General features: G+C 40.0%; 1 protein-coding gene across 1 annotated transcript; it reads left to right on the top strand.

Moving 5' to 3' along the window:
- Nucleotides 1-2977: 2977 nt before the first annotated feature.
- On the top strand, nucleotides 2978-13820 carry zbtb34 (zinc finger and BTB domain containing 34). Its single transcript, XM_034872046.1, has 2 exons — nucleotides 2978-3147; nucleotides 10735-13820. The coding sequence occupies exons 1-2, from the start codon at nucleotides 3130-3132 to the stop codon at nucleotides 12295-12297; spliced, it is 1581 nt and encodes a 526-aa protein (XP_034727937.1). The 5' UTR covers nucleotides 2978-3129; the 3' UTR covers nucleotides 12298-13820.
- The last annotated feature ends 3193 nt before the right edge of the window (nucleotides 13821-17013 follow it).

A 17013-nucleotide genomic window follows, 5' to 3' on the forward strand; every position in this document is an offset into this window, starting at 1 on the left:
TTCATTCTTCCACAAAAAAATCCTCTATCAAGGAGAAACCTGAGAGGGCCAAAGAGGTGCTCCCGCACCTGGACGAGCTGGCCCTTTCATTTACAGTCATGGTGAGGATCAGGCACTGACTGACTCGGACACCTGCTATTGGGAAATATGTTCTCCATCAGTGAGCTATAGACTATTTCTGGACAGGAGCACTGGGAGACCATTGTTCTCCCCAGCACTGACAGCCAAGGTATTCTGGGACTCTTGGCACACATTACAAACAATGTGTTATCCGTGTTAAGCTTAAAAATTGGGCTACTTATTCAACATTACCAAACAGACTGTGGTGAGAGTGGTGTTTGTTGACTGCAGCAGAACAATTTGATGGCTTTTAATATTGCAACAAAACTGCAAATATTAAAAGGCTCACATGTGTTTTTTTTTTCATAGTAATTACAATTGATGGAACATAATCAGAGAAACAGAAATTAAAAATAAAAAGAGTATTATTAGATTTATGGGAGAATGTAACCAGAATCACACACAATTTCTGTAAAGATTAAGAATAAATACCTATATTTCATATTAGGCATAACAAATGGTTTCAGGCTAAACATTAAACAGTGGAGCTCCTTATTCCCTCAGTTTGATACATGATATGTGCTCTTTAGACAAATCATCTGGTCTCTGCTCCTATACAGTCTTATACAGGGGCATGGGCTTTGGGGATTTTGCAATGTCATCTGGGATTAAAAAGGAGCAGCACATCAGAGCCCCAGGCCACACCACCTGGAGCCCCTATACGATCCCTGGCGCTCCACCACTCAGAACCAGCCCCATTAGCTTACCGCCGAATAATTCCTGGTCAACTAAATGACACTGAGCTAACAAAGCCCCATTTCAGAAAAGATTACAACTTCAACAGGAAACCCTTTGATTATGAGTTTGTTTGAAATGTTATCAATACCATGATCATTCCTGCGGATCAACAAAACCATCTCTAATCACCATACTTTGGCTGCACCTTCAGTTGTGCATCAATCTCCAGAAAAGAAAAAAAAGAAGTAAAAAAAGCAAATTACGGTCGAGAATAGAGGAGTGACTTGTTTAACAAGAAGCACGTGCAATGACAAAGCGATTCCTTTCTCTACGTTGATCACCCACCTGCACACAGATTAGGTCAGATATTCACCTGAGCTGCCAGCCTGTCACTCACACTCAAAGAAAAAAAAGAAACACACACAGCACACATTCATGTCATGTTAGTGCTCCAAACAGTAGACAGCAGAAAAGACTTTTAACCAGCAGAATCAAAACCTGGTATACACAATGTTTGCAAGCAGCTATTATAATAAAATTAAGAGAAATTTGAACTTCAACCTCTGCATACATTCACAGCCTACACAATTCAATATTAATCATCCAATTACAGACATGAAACAGATAAACAAAAGATTTTAAAGTTATGAAAAAAAGTATGTGGTGACCACAACTTTTAGGTAAGTGCAAAGTGCTTGTAAATAATGTTTGTATCATTGATCATTAATGCATATTCAAAGCTCTACAGATACAAAAACTACAAATCTCGTTTTCAATGCAGGGTGATGGCCAAATGTTAAAAGGCTTACTTTCTTTATTTATTTCTGTTTTCTTAAGATTGGGCATGAAGAATACACTTACATTGAGTTGTTTTTGTAGTTTTATTGGATTAATGGAGAACATTTATATGCAGATGATTAGAAATTTTTTTGTATAGTTATTTACTTTTACGGTTCTCATAAAGTTCCTCGTTAAATTACTCATTGTTTCCAACATGCTCCTCATTTCTCAATTTTTAATCAATCGTGAGGCACACAATTTGTTAACATACTTTATTAAGACCGGACAACAAAGACCTAGTCAAAAAAATAAACGTGAACAAGTTAATATTTTTCTTCACTGAAGTTTAATTGGGTGATTTATAATCTAATTTACTGTATAATGCCATCTGATTTCTTGGATAACATATTTTCCATGTAATCTTTTGAGAGTTGTGTATTATAATGAAAGTGAGGAATTGGACGCAAAGTTGATGTTAAATCATCGATTTAGTCTCTGGCGCCACTTTGTGGTATTCCTGCAGAACTGAATGAATTCGTTTTCAATTAAAAAAATAGATTATGCAACTCATTCCAAAAAACTTTATGAAACACTCCATATGGCTGAAAAACTAAACCAAAAATGTAACTATCCAGGTTCTAATGAGTTTAGAGTTAACCAATGCACCTACAGTTGTAGCCTAATAGTGACACAACTTTGCTCAACTCAAACGCAGATTTAGGGATTGCCAATTGGTGATAACCTAATCAGTATGTGGACTAAGTAGGCTAAACAGAGTGATTTAAATCAGTTTATATCATTAAGATCATGTAAATGTTGCCAATGTTATAACATGTTTAGAAAATAAGAAAGCTAACTTCTCTCTCTCTCTCTCTCTCTCTCTCTCTCTCTCTCTCGCTCTATCTCGCCGTGTGTGTGTGTGTGTGTGTGTGTGTGTGTGCACGCGCGTGTGTGGTTGGTTGGAGAGACACTTGAACAGGTGCACAGCTGGAAAGGAATCCAATGTCACCTTAGATTTTAACGAAGCTCAGATTAAAATGTAGAAAGGTGATTAAAATGAAAAAATTTACAAATCAGGAGAACAAATGTACTAACTAGCACTTAAATGTACTGTCCCCTCCCACAGTCAGTGCTGGAAAGTGGAAGCAAATTAAACTGGCCCATGTGTAGCCTACTATCAGGGCATGGGTAGGCCTATAGTCACCAGATAAAAGTATGAGTATAAGTATATAGCCACGTTAGATTTTATAAACTATTTGAAGAACGACTGTAGGTGACTTTACATTTATTTTTGCGCGTGTCCACGTCGTATATTAAAAACATGATGTCTTTGTACAAAACACTGACATGAGCCAGGGAGGGGCTGCTGCTGCTGCTGCTGCTGCTGCTGCTGCTGCAAAGCACACTGATAGAATGAATGCAAAGAGCCAAAAGAACACTTCCTGTTGATGCAAAAATTGCAGCAGCAACTGTCTGACACATCTGGACTGGAGAGGGGGGGAGGCCTGGCTGTAGTGTTAGCGAACTCCTGAGTGGAATGGACAACGTTTAATGCTAATCTGCAAGACGGTGAGTGTTATGGACTTTAACTTTGGCTCGCAATGGTGACCATAATGTAATTGCAATTTCGGTGCGTCTTTGCTATGTCAGTAAAAGTAATGGCGAAATAATTGCCTGCGACGGTACGCTAGCAACCAAATGCTAGTTAGCGTTAGCTGCTACTTAGCACTGGCAGACATGGGACGGTTGCCAGCTAATTGGTAGCATAAGCCGACTAGCATAGCAGCTAGTTCATGACAGCCGCCGATATAGTTTGTACCCGCGTTCGACGTTGTATCTTAGCTAACGTTCCTAAACCAAACACTGTCAAGCTTTTTTAGAATCAGAAAATGTGAGACCAACCAGTAAAAAAATCCAACATGCGTGAAAGTGTGAGGTCTAGGTTATGTGAGAGTTAGGCTTTCTTTTCTGATCTTTTTTGCTCGATTTAGGCTAGCCACTATAGCTAACTAACGCGATGTCAATTCGCTTGTGTGCTGCTTTTATAGTTGGGGTGGTTCGGCCCTGTTAGCCGATGCTTTTTTACTAACGTTAATCAAACTTTAACTACGAGTTAACGTTTAAATGAGAAACGGTGGCGACACAAGCAGTAGCTTGGATGTGACGGCAATGCTAACACCAACCGTTAGCTAGGTAGTTTAGACCCCCTTACACAATCACCACCTCATCAATAGCTATCTTACTTAACTAACTGCTAACAGAATGCTTTGCAACAAAGTTTGAGACACCGCACATCTGCTTCCCAATGTATCAGCACAGTATATGTTTGATGGGATTAACAGTAACGTTACATGCTAATGTCCCTCAGTGTCCATGCACGATGAAGCTAACACGGGTAAATGAGATTCTTAGTGATTAGCTAGCTAAATTACGTACTGAATGTGTGGCAAAGTCTTGCAATAAAAAGCCTTATTTTAATCCACAACGCTAATGGGATGGCATCAGTCCCGTAACTGTTTTGTATTTAACGTGTCATAAACTAACCTGTAACATTAACGTTACGTACTATCCCAGGGCATCTGGTGACGCCAGTATTCTCTGTGCTTTGGGTCAAAATGAATGTAATTCACTGGTAAATAAGTGTACGTGATGTTGTGGCAGGAAAGAACAAAGTGCAGGGACATGGCAGGTTATTCTGTACACATGTGTTCACCTATGTCACCAAGGACTATATATTACTATTACTGTGACATTAATTTGCTCTGAAATTCAACAATCCAGTTTGAAACCAACAACTTTAAATATTCCAGTACTTTTGCATCGGAAACTAGTCTAAATATTTACCATGAGGCTTGTCCGAACACATTGGAGCCCAACCAATTACAACTTTAGCATGAGCAACCATTATGGCTTAGCACCCAATCAACCCTACTTTCTTAATAGTCCCTTTTCTGTTAAGGATAAGCAGTAAAGCTTGATTGGTTTAAAACGCCAGCTGAAATTAATGACAGTTTTGTCTGGTGAAAACAACACTCTGTGGGCTATCCTGGGTATCTGGAAATACAGAATTGTCTCATGATGTGAGCAAAAGTATTCACAATTATTTACTCTAGCAGTGTATTTACAGTATTTTTCTAACCAATATACATTTTAGCAATGTAGGAAACATACCTGAGGTAGACAGTAACACTGACACGTGTATTAGACATAGACAAGCATATGCAGGCTTTTTTCCTGCATGTCAGCAGTAAACAGTGGCTCCCTTGCTTGAATTATTTTCTACCATTAGCAAAACCTGACCATTGTGCGGTAATAAAACCTGTTTTGGGCATTGCGTCAAATGTATCACTGCCATCTGTAATTGCAACAAGGGAAATCACTGCAGAGTGGCTCTAGGTGAAAAGGCAGTGTAGCATGATGTTATCCCAGCTAATGAGTGCTGGCCATTAAAAGCTCTGTTCACATTGTAAATAAGATATGGTAAATTTGTCAAGGTCTATGGTAGACAAAATGCAGAATAACCGCTGCACAGGGAGAATGGGAAAGGGCGAGTTAGAGTACTGTTGAGGTTCAACTTGGTTGCCTTTCAACTAGTTCCTCTCATCTGGATGCATCAGTTGCTGCATGTAGTGAATTCAGAAGATAACATTTGTCTGTTCTTGTGGATGCCTTGCTGCTATCTTTTTCTTCAGTCAAATTCCAAAACGTACCTACTCTATTTCCTTTTTGCCGTCTCTAGGCCTTGAGTGCCACCGTGCCACCAAGAGGAGCTTGATTGTGTGATAATGGCAAACTAACTTTACTTCACTGTACAGTACTGTGTAATTCTGTCAGTTAAGATCTGGCTCCAGTGTTTGAGAATGACTATGTTAAAGGTGTACAGATGACGTGGAGAGGCTCAGGTCTTTTAAGTCTTCCGCTTGTTTTGATTAGCAGATTGGCTAAGGTAAGTAGACTGAAATGAAACTGAGCATTTCCAGTTATGTAGCCTACTCAAATGAAATGAGAACACACCCAAAGCTAAACATTTTTGCTGTCAGTTAAACCTGTTATTAACTGCGTTAACGCAAACTAATTTTAACGGCGCCAGTTTGTTTATTGCAAGATTAACGTTCTTTTGGGCCTAGCAAACTTTGTGGTTTTTTACACAGGCTGTTGCAACTAGTAACGAGAAAAACTACAACACCGCACTGGTTCTAGCTAGATCGGAAACAAAACAACAGGCACGCCGCACACACTTATTTGGGCTCGCAAGCAAGCCAAAGAGTGGTAACTTTACGTTTTGGGTGGATGACGATAAGATTCTGGATGGAAAGATACTTTTAAAAGTTGCCAAATGGTTCCATTGACAAGACCAAAGTGATCTGTGTGTTTTGTGTTTTGTTGTGAACTGAGCTATCATCGCATCACGGCCAGTCCCAAATACCACTTGATGGCCGAGCACGCAGCTGATGCAAATTCTCGCCCCCCCCATTGACAGTGTTACACTGCGTCAGAGATTAATGTTATGTGTGAAATTGAACACTACAGTCGGCTATACGCCAATGTTGTTTTCAATAAAAAAATATTTCCATAAAGCAAGCCGATCCACTTGTATATGCTGAGGACAGCATTAAAATGAGAAAAGAATATTGTGACAAAAGGAAATCAAGTGACAATAGAATAGATTAAAATGTGCGATTAATTGTGAGTTCACCATGACATTAATGCGATTAATCGCAATTAAATATTTTGACAGCACTACTAAACATACATTTAGCTCTGCAGTCTGAGCTTTCACTAGGACTTATATACCTCAATGCATATTATTCGCACACCAGCAAAAGTTCCTCAAACTATACCTTCCCTTTAATGTATCAGAATGTATTATATTTTTATCTTGTTTTTACTAGGCCTATCTGTTTGAAATTGCTCCCCCAACCTTTGCTTGTTAAGCAATTCTGTTGTGGCTCTGGTCTGCCTCACAAACTGTTTTTCAAAGTAGGTGAAATGCTGCTGATGTTGAAGAAAACACACAATGCTTGCTTGCTGACTTAGATTTTTCTTCTAATGTTTTCTTTTCTTCTTCTTTTTTCCCTTCGTGTTTTTGAGTGACATTCCAAAGTTAAAGGATTTAGGAGATGTCTTACCACCAGAGCTATGCTGACAAACTATCACAATGTACTCTGCATACGTTATACCTACCTACATGAAGCAGCTGTCTCAAAAAGGTTTACCACGCAAGCAACTTGAGCCACAGATGGTGTTTTTGAGCTGAGTTTAAACATTTTTAGTTTTTCCCACATGAGCCTAGCATGTGACCCTCGCCCAGCATATGCATCTCAACTACTGAGCATACATTCTTTGGCTGCCCTTCAACTTGGCCCCAGTCAGTACGCATGCTGTTGGCAGCCATTACTGGTATGTTTTAGTGTACAAACATGCTGTAATTGAAGGCTGGTGGAATGGGGGAGTGAAAATAATATACAGTACACCTTCTTATGGTTCTCTGTTTTGCTACATCTTTCCCTCGTCTGTGCCAATATGAGAGCATACGGTTTGTTGGACAGGTGTCTTGACGAGCTTTGGCAACTGGAGAAAGTGTTTACGTTCCCAAAGTGCTGATGGGGACTACATGATGCTGAATTGCCAGCGAGGGGCAGGGAGGGAGGAGGAGGTGCAAAGGAAGAGATGGGAGAGGGGCAGATGGAGTGGGGGGGAGAGGACGGTTAAGCTGGAGAACTGACACATTGAGGTTTTGCAACACGGAAGTATTTGCTTATGCAAACATAGAATTACACAGTAGGTAAGGTAGAATTTGATTACGCAGTTGCTGCTTTGCTTAGTGTGGTTGAACTTGTTCTGCTGTGTCTATTTATGTTCAGGAACTAGCTCCACTCACTACATTATTCTGGAAGGGTAGTGTGCAACAACTTGTGCCGTGCAGCAGTGCCTTTCATGGGGCGGGGGCATTGTCCAGAAAGCAGTCACCAAAGTAATCATTCATTACTGATACACATGTAATCTAGTATATTAAAGAAGCCTTGAAGAAAGGCTCGGTAAGATACTCTTTAAGAAAGCTTAGTGTATGCTCACCTTTCAAGCAGAACCAGATTTTCTTCCTTCTCTGACAAACGCACACCATATACCTTTTATGGCATGCCTCCATATAGCCTATGTCAGTTGCAATCTTTTCATTTTACCTACTTTGCACTTAATTCCCTGTTTTAGCAATAATGTCTGTTGATGAATAAGCAATCAAAAAGGCAATAAATGAGTGACTAATGAAGAATAAAATATGAACCACAACATTTTCAAATTCTTAATTCATTTTTGGATTACATTACCCTTTTTTGGTCTCGCACCCAATCCTACTCCTCCCTAACCCACTATTACACTTTCTAAATGTTGCTCGGCTACATCACTATGGCCAAGGTGCCTGTGGATTTAAAAAGAAAAAGAAAAATTGTAATTTTTTGCTTGTCCTCCTGAACAACAGAGGCTGTACAGTACGGGATTATTGAGGCTGAGGTCAGTGTATCGGAAAATCAGTTGTCAATTTTACATTGTCATTAACACATATTTATGTTTATAAGGACAATAACAGAACGTTATAAGAATCTTTCAAATTTGGTTATGAAATATTTGTTAAATACTGTGGCAAGATTTCTAAGATGTTTTTGAAGGTTGATGAATTATTTTGACTTACAGCATATATCATCATATCGCCTAGCCCTTTATCAAAAGACAAAAAAAAACCTGAGTTAACCTGCTGTGTTTGCTGAAGTGCATTTAGTGTTGTTTCTTTTGACTTAGAGTTTGTCAAGTAGTAAGGCTGCATGAAATGCTTATCTTAAGTGAACTGAGTGCAAAACTTTAACATATATGAATGTTTACAATCAATCCCTTGCCAAAAAAATTCACACAAAGCTGATTAAGCCTATCACTGCCAGGCAAAGCTCTTATTTGTTTGTTTTTATTGTAGCGTAAAGAGAATACTTTCACTCTTGGTTATGTGTAACCAGAGTACAAAGTCACATGATCCTGCGGGGTAAAGACATATGGTTCTGCCTGTATAAAATGCCTACTAAGGCTGCACGATTATGGCCAAAATGATAATCACAATTATTTTGATCAATATTGTGATCAGGATTATTTGTTGATTTTAAGTTTTTTGAGTGTGATTGACACTACTCACAGAGCGACGGCTGATCATTATGAATGGGTTCAGCACGGGTCAAAGGGTGGATACACACGTTGTGTGTATGAAAAGTCTGTATCGTCACTGCGCTGCATTTTTATGAAATATGATATTCTGGCCATGGGTCACATCTCTTGCAGGTCCAACAGGCTCCGTCTCACACACTATTACTCTACAAACTGAAGTTAGTTGCATTCAATAACTTCTTCTGTGTTCTTCGCCGTGGCGGCCGCGATAGCAGTTACCCACGGAAACACTGGTACAAATACAGGTTTGACCTGAATGATGACATAAATAGCTCTATTTGGAAATAATAAATCCTTCTCGACTACTGCAGCGATTTTGTAGGGGAGTGCATTTACATAGAAGAAAATAATGAAAACGGATCTTTTCTAATATGAACCACTCTTTGTTGAACCTTAATGCTTTACAAACACCAAAACAAGTAAGCGCTGTGACGAACGTTACTCTTGTGAAGTGTTTTTGGAGAGGGAATTGGGTAGAAATACGCTGGTTGACTAGCATGACACCATTGCATTCATATAATAATCAGTCCAGGCTAACTTGAATGACAGTGACTGCATGTTGCTTCCTCTAAATTCCAGGTTGTGATCGACTAGCAGGGCCAGTTGTTAGTTTGATAAATGCACGCGCACTAGCAACAAACTCTGTGTATCCAAGAACAGTTAAATCAGTGTAAATGACCTTAGATCAGACACAGACTTCTGTAGTAGATCAGTGTTACGTTTCCAGTGTCCTGGCTCCGAACCACAGTTGGGACAGATGGACTCCTTGTTTCTTTAGGCTAACTATATTAGCTTTAGCCTGGCTGGTAGCAGCGTTCTGCGGGGGGAAATGGCCACGGGACGTTGTAATTATGTTGCATTAATCATGGGATTTAGTTTGTATTTGCAGCGAACATAAAACACTGACTACTGTAGCTTCACTGAATATCCATCAAAAACTATGTGCATCACTGTGTCAGCGGCAGCTGCTGCCTACGGTAGTCTTCTACCCACGGAGAGCCTCACTTCCCATGACAATAAACCCCGTCAGACTAATGTTTCATACACACACTGCCCACATGGCTTCCTGTCTTAAAGGGGAAGGATCGGCCGGTAATAATCATGTAATAGGAGAACGGTGAAAGTTTACTTTTCTATCAAGCAGAAAAAAAGGATTAGAGTAACATTGCAATGTCCTGCGATGTGTGAATCCCGCATGCGCACATCGGGATGTCGATGCCAAATCACAATATCGTTAGCCCTAGTCTAAAATCTGCTATTTTATCTGCTCTTATAAGTTTAATTGTTTTTAACGGTTCTTTAATGTTTAATTTCTTATACTGCAATGTCACTTTTATTTTCGTATGTTATTTTGACTCTTTAACTGCTCTTTCATTTCTTGTACTGCACTGTAACTTTTACTATTTTAATCTTCTTTATGCTATACAAATAAAGCTGCCTTGCCTTCTTAGTATACCAGAGTTTTGGTGTCTGTGGCGACATTCCCATGCTGGCGCACCGGAAAAAAGGCAGATACAGCCTTTTTGTACTCAGAGTAGTTTATTAACTATAGAACAACTTCTTTACATTAGCAGTACATAAAGTGCCGTCAACCAACCTTGCTCCAACACTTACGGTTCTACACAGCGTAGCTGCTTATTCTGGCTCTTTGATTGGTTACTCGCCATGCCAGTCTACCTGTATTACCCGATACCTTGACAGGCAGGAAGGGGGAGAGACTACAGCGACGTGGCGTAACTACGAATCCTGCCGCTTTTCTTAAGATCAACAGTGTCAGAAGGGGTAGACAAAAGTTCCACACTCCAGCTTACAACAGCAACCTGTCTCATTTGTTTTACGTATACAGTACAAAAGGTTTTCCCTATCTGTGAAAATGTAAAATTGCTGCATTGCAAATTCAATGTTTTCAAACCTAATGGTTCCCCCTTTTTTTTCTCCTTCTACCATCAGGCAGCCGACAAACTGGAGAAACATATCCAAGAAATGGACGACGGCAGCTACATCGAGTTCGATGTGCCGGAGTTCAGTAACACTGTTCTGACCCAGCTTAATGAGCTGCGGCTGCAAGGGAAGTTGTGTGACATAATTGTTCACATTCAGGGCCAGCCATTTCGAGCCCACAAGGCTGTGCTGGCAGCTAGTTCACCCTACTTTCGTGACCACTCAGCTCTCAGCACCATGAGTGGCCTTTCCATCTCGGTCATCAAAAGCCCTGAAGTGTTTGAGCAGCTTCTTGCATTCTGCTACACAGGTCACATGTCCCTGCAGCTCAAAGATATTATCAGTTTCCTCACTGCTGCCAGCTTTCTGCAGATGCAGGCCATCATTGACAAGTGTACCCAAATCCTGGAGAGCATCCACTCCAAGATCAGCCTCCCAGTTAGTGTCTGCAGCCCGGAGAAGGACAACTCACAGGCCGGCGGCAATGGGGTCAATGACAGCAACCTCTTTGTAAACCCTACCCAGATCTCCCCCCCTTACTACTCCCGGCAGAGTCAGGCAGGACATGAACCGCGCTTTGAGCTGGCAGGAAAAGGCCTCGGCCGGGGGCGACAGCAGCAAGAGGAAGGCCAGTCGGACCGAGGCAGTAGTGATAGTGTGTCAGAGCTTGATGCTCCCATGGATGGAGAAACGGAGCAAGTGGAACTGATTGGCAAAGATGGGCAAGTAACAGATGTGCATGTGAAGATAGAGAAGACGGACAGGCCCACGTACTCCGATAGCTCCTCAGCCGGTGACGATGGCTACCACACAGAGTTGGTAGATGGAGAACAGGTATTGGCTGTTAGTGTGGGATCTTATGGTCCTGTCATCCAGTCTGCCGCCTATTCTTACTCAGGGCTGTCCTCACCGTGCTTTGTCAACCTCACCAACTCCAGTCCTTCCCGCTCCATGCTCAGTGGCTACAGAGGTGGGCGAGCCAGGGCAAAGCGGCCCCTGGCCATCCCAGCGGGAGTGCTGAGTCATATCAAACCAGGCTCCGATGACGGCGAATCAGCAGTGGGACCCACAGGGTTGGAGAACGATGTGCGCGAGCGTAGCCTGCGGAGCCAGTGGTACCCCTACAATGAGAGACTTATTTGCATCTACTGTGGAAAGACCTTCAATCAGAAAGGGAGCCTGGATCGCCACATGCGCCTGCACATGGGAATCACCCCATTTGTTTGTAAATTCTGTGGCAAGAAGTACACAAGGAAAGACCAGCTGGAGTACCACATCCGTGGCCACACGGACAACAAGCCCTTCCACTGTCAGATCTGTGGCAAATGCTTCCCATTTCAGGGCACCCTTAACCAGCACCTGAGGAAGAAGCACATGGGAGCATCAGAGGGCAGTAATCATATAGACTCTCCAGAGACGACGGAGGGGAACTCAGGTCAGAAGGACCAAGAGGATACGTCCGAGGGGATGGCCTTTGAGGCACAATATGCAGAAGAGGCACCAGCCAACGATATGGAGGAGAGTTCAAAATGCAGTCCAGAGGAGGCTCAAGCTTCAAGATGTGATTTTTAGGTCCTGCTTCAGGTTTAAGAAGCTTTAAGAAATGTTTATCTTAACTCAACTTATAGGACTTCTTTTCTTTTTGAATCAGCTCCCTCTACTATAGACATTTATTGCGTCAAGGGATTCTGTCAATTTTGTGAAAGTTAGATGTTGAATGCAGAGAGCAAATGGGTGCTTTATAGAGATTTGATTATTTCAAGCAAAGGGAGTAAGAACTTACTATTTTTCAGGAGGTCCCAATAATCAAGACCCCCTCATTGATTTCTCTTTATATCTTTCCATGTTTTTTAAAACATATTTACAGAGTTATATAGGCATGTTGCAATAATTGATAATGTGAAAGCTCTGGTAAGATGCTTGTCATATCACCTTTTTACCTGACCTGTTTTTGCACATGTGGCCACAGGAGGTCACTTACTCACAAGGAATGATTTTTCTGCCAGTGCAAAGCTTTGTGTGACATATCCGTTCAATACCTCATAAATGCAACTACATACTCATAACAGACAGTATTTTAACTTACATGATACTCACCAGGTTCTACCTCATAGCCAAGAACCTACCAGGCACAGTCGTGTTCACCGTTTGAAATCCGTTTTAGGTTGTATGTACAGTATCTTATTGCCAAACCCTGTAAAGAATATTCTCTCAACGTAAAGCCTTGATACTTAGGGGAACTATTCCTTGCTGATTGTATGGATTAAGGACATAGTCCTTGTCAAATGTTCTTGGTCAGCCAGGTTAAAGTGATTTTTATTTTTATTTTTATTTTTATTTTTTAGAAGGTGCTATGTAAGGAGTACATAAAATTTGCTAGCTTTCTTGTGTGTTTGTTTTTGGCAAATGCAGACAATAGAGACAGAAAACGGCCCTGCATATTTGTCAAGATATTTAGCTGTCTTATAACGTTTGTTCTACACAACACTTAAGAATTTTATCTCTCATCACTACTGGAGATCTTGCTCTGTTGGCGTAGGTAAAGTTGCTGTCATCCATGTAATGGGTGAATTACGTCCATATAGTGAAGTCATCGTAATTCCTTTATACTCTGGTGGAGACTTATACTGAATTATTGTTGTATGTGTAAATCGTTTTGTCCTGAGGTAGGCTTCTAGGTTACTACTCAGCGTCCGACGGAGACAGGAGTAGTCATTGTCAACTCAGCAGGGGAGGAACAGCTGTTCACACAAATCAATACAGTATACTAGTCTGAATAATATGCAAAACAGAAAGAACAAAGGAATCTCAGCCATTTTGACATGGTTTTTCTTCCATTATTTGAAAGAGCTATTGACTTGTTTCTTTTCTTTCCTTCCCTCGGTCCTTCCTTTAAGGACGGGACGGTTGATCTGGGGTCTTTGTTTTCTGCGTTGGTTGGGGTCAAATGCAGCCTTGGAACAAGTTTTACTCATTTGTTAATCCTGCTTTGTGGTGTTGACATAGATGCGGGAAGAGGTAAATGTTGTCGGAGATAGGTGGTGATCCAAAGTATTGATGCACTTTGCAGAGTTTAGTGTGGGTGTGCCCGTGTGTGTGTGTGTGTGTGTGCGGGGGGGATTTCTGTCATAATTCTGATGCAGCAGGGTTAGGGTAGTACTAGCTTCACAGCAGTGATTTTTCCTCTAAGTAAAAATGTTGTGAACTTTGATGAGACTCTGCAATCACATGAATACTGTTGGCTCCAAGTCATGCATATGACAACATATTTTATCTATACTGTTTAGACCATGTGGATCAGGGATGGTGGTGTTACTATATAGAGAGGGTTATTTTCCATAGAGATTTAAAGGAATCTACATACACAATAATTGAAAGGCACTTAGAAGGCCCCTTTTGTGCTCACCTGCTTTTTTATTTACCAGCCAGCTGTTTATAAGCTGTTAAAGATTTGTGAAGAGCACCGGCTATAAGCTTTTATTTCCTCCCTTTTGGTCCACGCTGAATTTGTGTCAATGAATTGGGTTTGATTATTTCACAGTTTTTATATAATCTTTGTACTCTGTGTGCATTTTGGTAGGAGGATGTTGTGTTTTGTTGCTTATGTCTAATGTGCAGTCCTTTTTTTTTTTTATTCCACTAAATCAGAGCCCGACCGATAAAAGATTTTTAAGGCCGATACCACTACGAATATCTAGTTATTTAAAAATCCGATATGCAGAGATATCAGCCAATATATATAAAAAATAAACAAATCCAGAAACATGTTACAAAACAGATTTCCCTAACATTAGTTATTTCTAGTTATTTAATAGTTCTTACTAAAATATATAAAATAATTAGTTTATTGTCCTAACAGAACAGAGGGACATCAAAGTATATTAAAGTTAAGATAAATAAAATGTATAAAAATACAAACTCAAGATGTGAAACTTTAAAGTCCTTTTGATTAAAAACACATTAAAAACAATGTTTTGACAACAGGGACGTCGTAGAGCGCCCTCTGGAGGACAAACTATGCAACGCCAACACTCACAACATGGTTGACTGACCGTTTTAATTTTTGAAATATAAATTTATCAAGATCATTTATTTGTCAATGTGAAGGATTCTGATGAATTCATGTTTATTGTATTTTTATTTTTTTAATCGGCCATTATAAATACCAATACCGTTAGAGGGATGAAATTCCTAATATCGGCCTGCCGATATATCGGTCGGGCTCTACACTGAATGTGGGGTCATTGTCTTCACTCATGGACAGTTAAGATAGCGAACCAAAATGTAGGGAATTTTGCAAAAACTCGGCATAGCTAGCGTTTAGTTATCTTAGTGCGTTTGGATGTATTACAGCCACGTCTGGTCATCACACCCACAGTCCGCCAACCTGTACAGTACTTTTCAGATTATTGTTTACTACGTCAAGTAGACGAAGACTGACTAATTTTAATCTGCCTAGGATTCTTGCCCTTCACCTCGAAAAACAGGAGGAAATGCATACCTTGTCCTTATTGTTTTGTGAGTAAAGAGTACAAACTTCTTAAACAACTTTGTGCCAAGAGTTCACGCCAAAGACTAATAGGTGATTTTTAACCGCCAATTGTGACTGTACTGCATAATTGAATGCTCTTGAAGAAGAATACAGTATGTTCTTAATTTAATGTAGGACGAGTTCTTTTTGATTTGCAAAGAATGTACGTTTCCCAGCTTATAACAATCAATTTTCAAATTTAAACTATTTGCTAATAAGACGTTACACAGCGAAAGTCATAAATTACATTATATTAAGCCATACAAAAGCTGAAAATATAAAAGTTGTGCAATAGGTATTGTAATTTTTTAAAACCAAGGTAAACAAAAGACACAATACTTCACAAAAAGTGGCATCTTTAACTTAGTGCCTTGCCACTAGCTTTACATTTTAGATTCTGGCACTTAGATTCCTGTGCCTCTTTCGTTTTATTAAGGATTGGATTGAGAGATTATAATAGAACATGGCCACACCGTTTATTGTCAAGTGGTACCAAGAATAAAATTAACTTAATACATGTCATTCTTGTTCATTTTGAAGTTTTTTTAAATTATTATTTCAGTCTTAAGTCCTTCCCCCTGTTTTTGCTTTTTATTGTTTGATCTGTTTGTTTTTTTTGTCATAGAATGGGCAACGGATTTGAAGTTCTAACTGATTTTGTAGCAATTGATTACAATCAAATGAGGCAGACTTCTTCCCTGCAGGCCGTTGCCCAATGGTCAGAGACTATACTGTATCCCTCCTCTCTAACCACCGAGGACAATCTTAACTGTACTGTAGTGTTAGGCATTTCAAGGAAGAAAGGAGACGCATGAGAAACACAAATCTACTTCCTCTCGGTTCTCAGTGAGCATCTGGCAAAGGAACAGCTGCTTGGGTATTTAGCAGATAATAAACTGAACTTTGTGGAGAAAAAAAAACAAGCTAACCCTCATACTTTAGCTGAATTGCATGTTGCTCAACCTCAAAATTGTATGAAGATGCCAATGAATTGATTTTTTTTTACTTATCTTCTTGTATTTCTGTCATTGATTGTGCACTTACAGTTTTATGTTGATAGTAAATAACAATTCCATCCCGGAAGTCCTGTTTATCTCTGTAGTTACCCCTGAGGGACTCCGCTAAAACGGCCTGAATCACTTTTGGTAGGGACCTTTCCCCCTTAAATGGTGCTTTTAGACTAGTCAGATTCTTTCTTTTTTTATTTATCAAACGAGTCCATATAATCATCATAGGTGAATGGAGGGGAAATTGTTTAAATGCTTTTCATAACTATAGTTACTTATGTGAAACACACTTACAGAACCAACTGAACTTGACACACACAAACACTCAAATCGACTATTTGTCAACTCTTAGTTCCACACACCTCCGAGAGGAACAGGAGATTATGGGCCACAAGTAATCAAAAGGAAGTGTTTACAGGGAAGGCTGTCAGACTACTTTTTGAAATTGCAGCTCGTCCTATTCTTTTTATAATAAACTCACTTCAGGTAGTTTACAAACACTGATACAGGCTTAGAAGAAGAAAAAAATCTTAAGTCTTCCATAGCTTTTCTGTCAGTTTCTGTCCACTGTGTAATATAAGAAAAAAGCAATAACCTTCTTAAAAGTGTATTGGGATCATCAAGCCTATTGAAATATTGGCCTGTCATATCAAACCAACTGAATGTCAGGGAGCTGTTGAATTGAAGTAGGACCAGGACAATTTGATTTATTTTTTATATATTTTCTGAAACTTTGGACAGATTGACTCT

Source organism: Etheostoma cragini, chromosome 5, assembly GCF_013103735.1.
Source record: "Etheostoma cragini isolate CJK2018 chromosome 5, CSU_Ecrag_1.0, whole genome shotgun sequence".
Lineage (NCBI taxonomy): Eukaryota > Metazoa > Chordata > Actinopteri > Perciformes > Percidae > Etheostoma > Etheostoma cragini.